This window comes from Elaeis guineensis, chromosome 14, assembly GCF_000442705.2.
Source record: "Elaeis guineensis isolate ETL-2024a chromosome 14, EG11, whole genome shotgun sequence".
Taxonomy (NCBI): Eukaryota; Viridiplantae; Streptophyta; class Magnoliopsida; order Arecales; family Arecaceae; genus Elaeis; species Elaeis guineensis.
In genome coordinates this window covers 65696084-65702316 of record NC_026006.2, presented here as the reverse complement: position 1 = coordinate 65702316, position 6233 = coordinate 65696084, and the positions used below count along the sequence as shown (strand labels likewise).

Sequence of the window (6233 nt, the reverse complement as noted above, 5' to 3'; positions counted from 1 at the left end):
GTCTTAATTTAGTCCAACTACGAACATCACTAGTGTCTAAGCTGGGGCCACTGCAAGGGGGTTCCATTAAATCAGACGGTTGGAACCACCATCCATCCGGCGTGATCCATCGTCATCAGCTGGGGAGCACCATAAGGGAAGAAAAGAGCCGGGGGCGTAGAAGCTAGAGAAAGCGAAAGCGAACTCTCTGCTCCCTCCTGTCGTTCTTTACCAACCGCCAAGCGGACCTCTCCTTTGACCGACACGAGCGTATTCTGACCGGTCAACATGTATGCTCCCAATTGTAGAATAAAATAAAATTTGATCTGGGGAGCACGGATCAGATGGCTAGGAGGACGGGAGCACGTAGGAGGACCCGATTTCCAGCCATCATCGCGAGATCATGCGATATGATCCCGAGTAGATAAACCGCCGAGTCGAGGTCCCGGCGATTAATCGGCGTGGGGGCCCCGCGCGGGCCCCCTGCGGCGTTGTTGCGCTTCACGCCAAGGGGTGGGGCCCGCGCCCTCCTCCTCCCCTCTTCATGAATCCGTTGCAGATCGCCCGAATTTTCCATGCTTTCTCTGCGTGCAAGCCAAACACATCGATCGTCTCGTACAGAAAGTAATCATTCCTCTCTCTCTCTCTCCCCCTCTCTTTCACTCTCTCTCTCTAGCTTCTTGTTCCTTTTTTTATTTGGCTGGCTGGATACGGGTAGCTCAGTTCTTCTCTCGATCTTTGCACGAGCCTCTTCTGAGCCTTATATATATATATTTATATATATATATATATCAATCCAGTCTTCCAAGAGAGTTTGTTTGCATGGATGGAGATTTCTAATGCACATCAGCAGGTACTTAATTCAAACCAGCCCGATACTCGTTTCTCCTTTCTCTTTCTTTACTCTTAGATTTTCGAAGTTGGTTAAAGGGGTTTCCCTAGTTGAGTTGCCCAAAGGTAGAGATTTTGCATATGTTTTATTTGCTCTCGTTAACTCGAATTCTTTTTGAGGAAACGAAGTTCAATAGAGGGATCCATGGTGTCTTGTTTTTGGAGATCTTTTGTGATATGGGATCTCAGGTTTGTGGAATTTGGAGCTGAGCCAGTACTGTTTTCTAGTTGAGCAGTGGTCCAAAGGAAATCCTTCTTTTTTGAAAAAAAAAAAAAAAGAGAGATGAAGGATTTTTAGAGTGTCATCTCACTCAAATCTGTACACCTACTTTGTTTGATTTTTCTAGTTTGAAGGTTTTTTCTAGCTGAGATGCCCACAAATGGAGATGTTCTATATGATGCTTTTGTCTTGTCCTATCAATTTTTTTAAACTGAAAAAAGAATTCATCACTTTCATTAAAAGCTCTTTCTGCGATGTTGGATCTGAATTTTAAAGAGAAATGGAGTTTCCACTGCTTTCAGATTTTTGGAGAAACATGGTGGGCATGCCATCACCAGGGTTTGAAACCTTGGACCTCTCCCAAGTTGAGAGCTGAGTCAAATTTGCTTGTTTTCCACTGCTTTCAAATTAAACAATAGACAGGAAAGAAGTTCAAATTTTCTTTTTCTTCTCCGTTCTATAATTCGGAGTGCAATTTTACATAATTTTTTTGCAAAAAAAAGGGGGGGAACCCTTCTAGGTGATAGATCTCCTTTGTGGCATGAGGACAAGGCTTGAATGACGAGGAAACCTAGAATCGATCAGATGCTAGGCACAGAATCAGGGCTTGACCTGCACTCTTGATTATATGAACTTCTGGAGGACCCAACCATGTAAGGTGGCCGGCTACAGATCTCAATCAAACACCCAAATATCCTCCATGCCACACTGGATCATATTCACACCCCGCCCCTTTCTCTCTCTCTCTCTCTCTCCGAGAAATCACTAGACCAAACCATATTGATTTTACCTTTTTCTGAAAAAAAAATAATTTTGATCATCGTTATAATTAGTTGCTATCTTTCAATTCTTGTAAGCTTTTTTTTCCTTTCACCCAAGACTCTTAAACCCTTTAAAGTTTGTATCTTCAAACAAACTAAACATGAAACTAAGAAGTCATTCCAGCTGAGACTTTTGGATATATGTTTTTGAATAAAAGTAGCATCCCGTTTATGAATTTTATTTTGTGCGTTCATAATTAATTCATTCTCTAGCTTTTTATGCATGGACGGTGAGATCTCCCACAGGTCATGGCTACCCTTCCCTTAGAAGAAGTTCTTGCTGGGTGCCCCAAGACACAGCAGCCGCCGCAGCAGCAGCAGGAGAGGAAGGCGAGGCCTCCACCAGAGCAAGCCCTCAAGTGCCCAAGATGTGATTCCAACAACACCAAGTTCTGCTACTACAACAACTACAGCCTCTCCCAGCCCAGGTACTTCTGCAAGGGCTGCAGGAGGTACTGGACAAAAGGAGGCTCCCTTAGAAATGTCCCAGTTGGGGGTGGCTGCAGGAAGAACAAGAGATCCTCCTCCTCTACTTCAAAGAGGGTCCAAGATCAAACCCTCACCACCCATTCCACCCCACCACTCCCAACCTTCATCCCACCACCCCTTTCCTATGACCCCAGTGGCCTGTCCTTGACCTTTCCCAGGTTCCACACGCCACCCACCCCTGGCCAGTTAGGGCTGGATGACCATGATTCCTTCCTTCTAGGAAACCCTAACCCTAACCCTAGCCAAATCCCCACAGCAACCCCGAGCTTCCTTGACATTCTGAGGGGTGGGCTCCTTGACACCACCACCAACAGCAATGCCTTCCACAATCTCTACCATGGGTTTGGGGGTCATGGCAGGATGGAGGAGGTGGAGGGTGGTGTTTCTGCGGAGGAGGTGGTGCTGCCCTTTGATGGAGGTCTAGGTGGTTCAACCACAAGTACAACTGCAAGCACTCCGACAGCTAGCCAAGGATCTTGCAAAGCTGTGGAAGGAGGGGAGAGCAGGGTGTTTATGGGTCTGCAATGGCAAGTTGGCAGGGATGGCAGCATGGGTATGGACCCTGGAAGAGAGTACTGGAATGGAGTTGGTTCCTCTTGGCCCGGTCTCATCAACAGCTCCCTGATGTAGAGGTAGAGAGATAGACTGATAGAAAGTTAGTTATATTCTCTCCTTCAAATGGCGATGTCTAATTAGTAGCCATATTTGGAAACATTCTAGCTTCACTTTCATCCTTCTGTCTCAGTTTTAAGTTTTTCTTTTTGTTATTTTCGTTGGTTACTTATGTTGGGCTTTTCTGTGAGTGGTGATTTGACAATTATATACTAAATGAAACATTCAGATTTGTTTTCTAACTCAGTGAAAGGAGGTAATGGAGTGGTGCATGCCCTGCATTGCTTTCTTTGGCAACGGAAGAGAGGTGGTATTTCCTTTCCAGGGTTCTGGCCGGAATGGATTGGATGTTCGCAGTCTTTGTAAACTTTGATGATGAGTGAGAGCGGTGGTGGACTGGTGGTCTTCCCAACAAATTTCCTTCTCTTCATAATTGCCACAGTAGCGAGGATCTTGTTTGGTCTCTCCAAAAAGAAAGAAAAGACTCCAAGTTGGTGGTGTCAAATATTATAATGACCCTCATCTAACTTTGTATGAAGTGACATGGACTCTTGGTGAAGTAATCTCCATGCCCAGCAACAAAATCTTAGTTAGATTTGGGGTATATTTTGCGTCCAGTTGTGTGATCTTCAATGCTCGTAATAGAAAGCACGGAGGGAATACGAGCATGTGCACGCCAATCAACTTGCATGCATCGCACGTGTCCGCATGCACATCCTACCACTTCCTTCAGAGGCCTCCATGTGTAGCACCACAAGGTGTCAGAGCTGGAGCTCCCTCAAACAATGATGGGACTATACGTGACAAAGACGTACGTTGCCTTTTTCTGTTTTGAAAGATGGCCTTCGAAGTAGAGAGGGTCTGATGGAATTGGAGCATTGGAGGCCCTTTATATTTATTTATTTTTTTTTTCTCTCTGAGTTTTTTTGGGATAAGGGGCACTAGGGTCGAAGAATGGTACATATGTCACCGGATCCATTGTGAGAGCTGTTTTAATTTAATGACAGTCTAGTACTAAGTATACAGTTGTTATTGATGTAGCATATGAATCAAAGAGGTGTGATTCTATGAAGATGTGATGAAGTAGGACTTGTGCACATACCGCCGGCGAAATGAATGGATTTTGCCTTTACGTGCTATGCATGGGAGAGAGGAATAACAAGACCTACAGCTGATTTTTAGACACATCTGGTACACTTCAGTAGGATCAGATTATTCCACCTATGCGAAACTAAGAAGTAGAGACATATGAGACTCTGGGGCATGATTAGTGATGGATGCAAGGGACCAATCATGCACCTATGTCTTAGGGCTGGCTACAGTCGGCTGATTAGAGCAAGCGTGCCTATGAAGAGTATCTTCTTGCCTTGGCAACCTATTGCATGTGCAAAGAGCAAGCTTGAAACAAAGCATAGGGAGGATTTCACAAAAAAAACAAAGCATTAGAAGGAGAAGTTGGAAAGAAGATGGGGTTGTATCTTTCAAGCGAAATAGTGATTAACCTTTTTTCGCGGCATCAACCATTGGCATTATTTATCTAAACTCCCCATTCATCTACTGCATAGATATCGAGGTGACTATTGCACGATCTAATAGTGGCTGCGCGAAGGAAGGCGAATCCGTCCCTCTCTCTAGATCTCTCTGTTTTTTCCTTTTGGTGGTTTTGTGGGGGGGGGTGGGGGTGTGGTAAATGAAGGTGAATCCTTCTCTGATACGAAGGTTACAACCTCTGTCCTTTGGAGAGGAGACTGGGCAGTATATTTTTTCCGCTGTGATACAAACACAAAAGCTATAGAAGGGAAGTTGGCTAGGGTACAGCCTTGTTTTCCTTTCTTTTTTTGGTTCGGAGTCATCAGCTTTTCATAAAACATCTTTTATATATAAAAGAGAAATTTGATAATCCATGCTAATGATAAGTTCTGTTAAACAAATACATATCCCATCCCCCTTACTTTTAATCTATTTCACGCAATTTTGTTTTATATTATCACTTTTACTAAACTAATATATGAGAACAATAATGTTAATTTACAAAACACAAAATTTTATCCATGCTAGAGCTAGGTCAATGTTGAAAATGAGATGACTTATCATCTTGGTGGACCCACAAGAGGAAGGCATGGTTTGCATGCAAACAAGCCGTTACTACAGCAGGATATATAGCTCGTCAGTTTCATTAATATTTGATGTGTGTTTGGATGCAAGTTGGTTGCTAGCTTTCATCCTTCTCGACATATATATGTCTGATGCTGAAGGCAATGCTGATGCATGTCATGGCAATTCACTTGTAGGTGGCACCACGCACGGTAACTGCTCCATTTGGAGCCTCGTTTCCAAGTAACAATGCCTTTAATTTGGACATGATCTGGCAGACTCTTTGAATGGTGCAAAACACCAAACCTCCATTGAGTTCGTGCAAAATGAGCTGCTCTTGTTAAATTGGACCATGCCAGCGGAGATCTCGATCAAGTTTTGATCCTAGATCCTGCATGAGTTGAAAGATGCTGAAAGATCTAATCAACCATACCCACCATATATTCAAGGAGTACAAACTTAGGAAGCACGTCTAAGTGATATGATTTCCGGCGATAAAGCCAGCGATTTTGTATAAACATAGGTTGAGGAATATCGTGAAATTATGTGTGAAGAAGTGATGGAACTTGAAAATCCACAAAATTAATGAATGCTCCGAGTGAAATTGATCTCGTCTTCGTGTAGGGTGCATTTTGTCAAAAGATATCCCTGCCATGCATGCATGTGCATCAATTCATCTTGACCTGTTTATTTCTCCTACATGTGCATTATTTCATCTTGACTTGTACGTCTATTGCTCCTACGTGAGCGTTCCCAGAATTCTTGACAAGTTCTGATCATTTTCTATCCGCTTGCGCCTTTACGTGCATGGTCCAGTTGCATGTGAGTGAGGGATGTTAAGGATATGTAAATTGTTGATCCTTATTTTAAATGTTTAAGTTTTTTTTTTTTTGGGTGAACCCAGCTTTTACTGTAGATTACAAAATAAATAATCATAAGAGAGAGGATGGAAAATTTAAAAATATTATAATACAGTTGGAATATGAAACAATATAAAACAAAATGAGAAGAAAAATATGCCAACTTTAATAAAAATTTCTATAGATATTTTTAACTTTCATCCAAATTCTCCTAAAATTCGAAAGGAGATCTTGGTCACGTAACATAGATTGATTATTGAAAATATG

The 6233-nt window shown here is 42.7% G+C and overlaps 1 protein-coding gene across 4 annotated transcripts; it reads left to right on the top strand.

Annotated features, from left to right (window-relative positions):
* Positions 1–340: 340 nt before the first annotated feature.
* LOC105034167 (dof zinc finger protein DOF3.2) lies at positions 341–3254 on the top strand. Of its 4 annotated transcripts, none has more exons than XM_010909215.4 (2): positions 341–603; positions 2125–3254. In XM_010909215.4, exon 2 carries the CDS (start codon positions 2161–2163, stop codon positions 3028–3030), a length of 870 nt encoding a protein of 289 aa, XP_010907517.2. In that variant the 5' UTR covers positions 341–603; positions 2125–2160; the 3' UTR covers positions 3031–3254. The 4 variants fall into 4 exon arrangements, with proteins under 4 accessions (XP_010907517.2, XP_010907518.2, XP_010907516.2 ...); XM_010909216.4 differs by having other exon boundaries at positions 342–603; positions 2158–3254; XM_010909214.4 differs by lacking the exon at positions 341–603 and adding an exon at positions 652–832 and having other exon boundaries at positions 2158–3254.
* The last annotated feature ends 2979 nt before the right edge of the window (positions 3255–6233 follow it).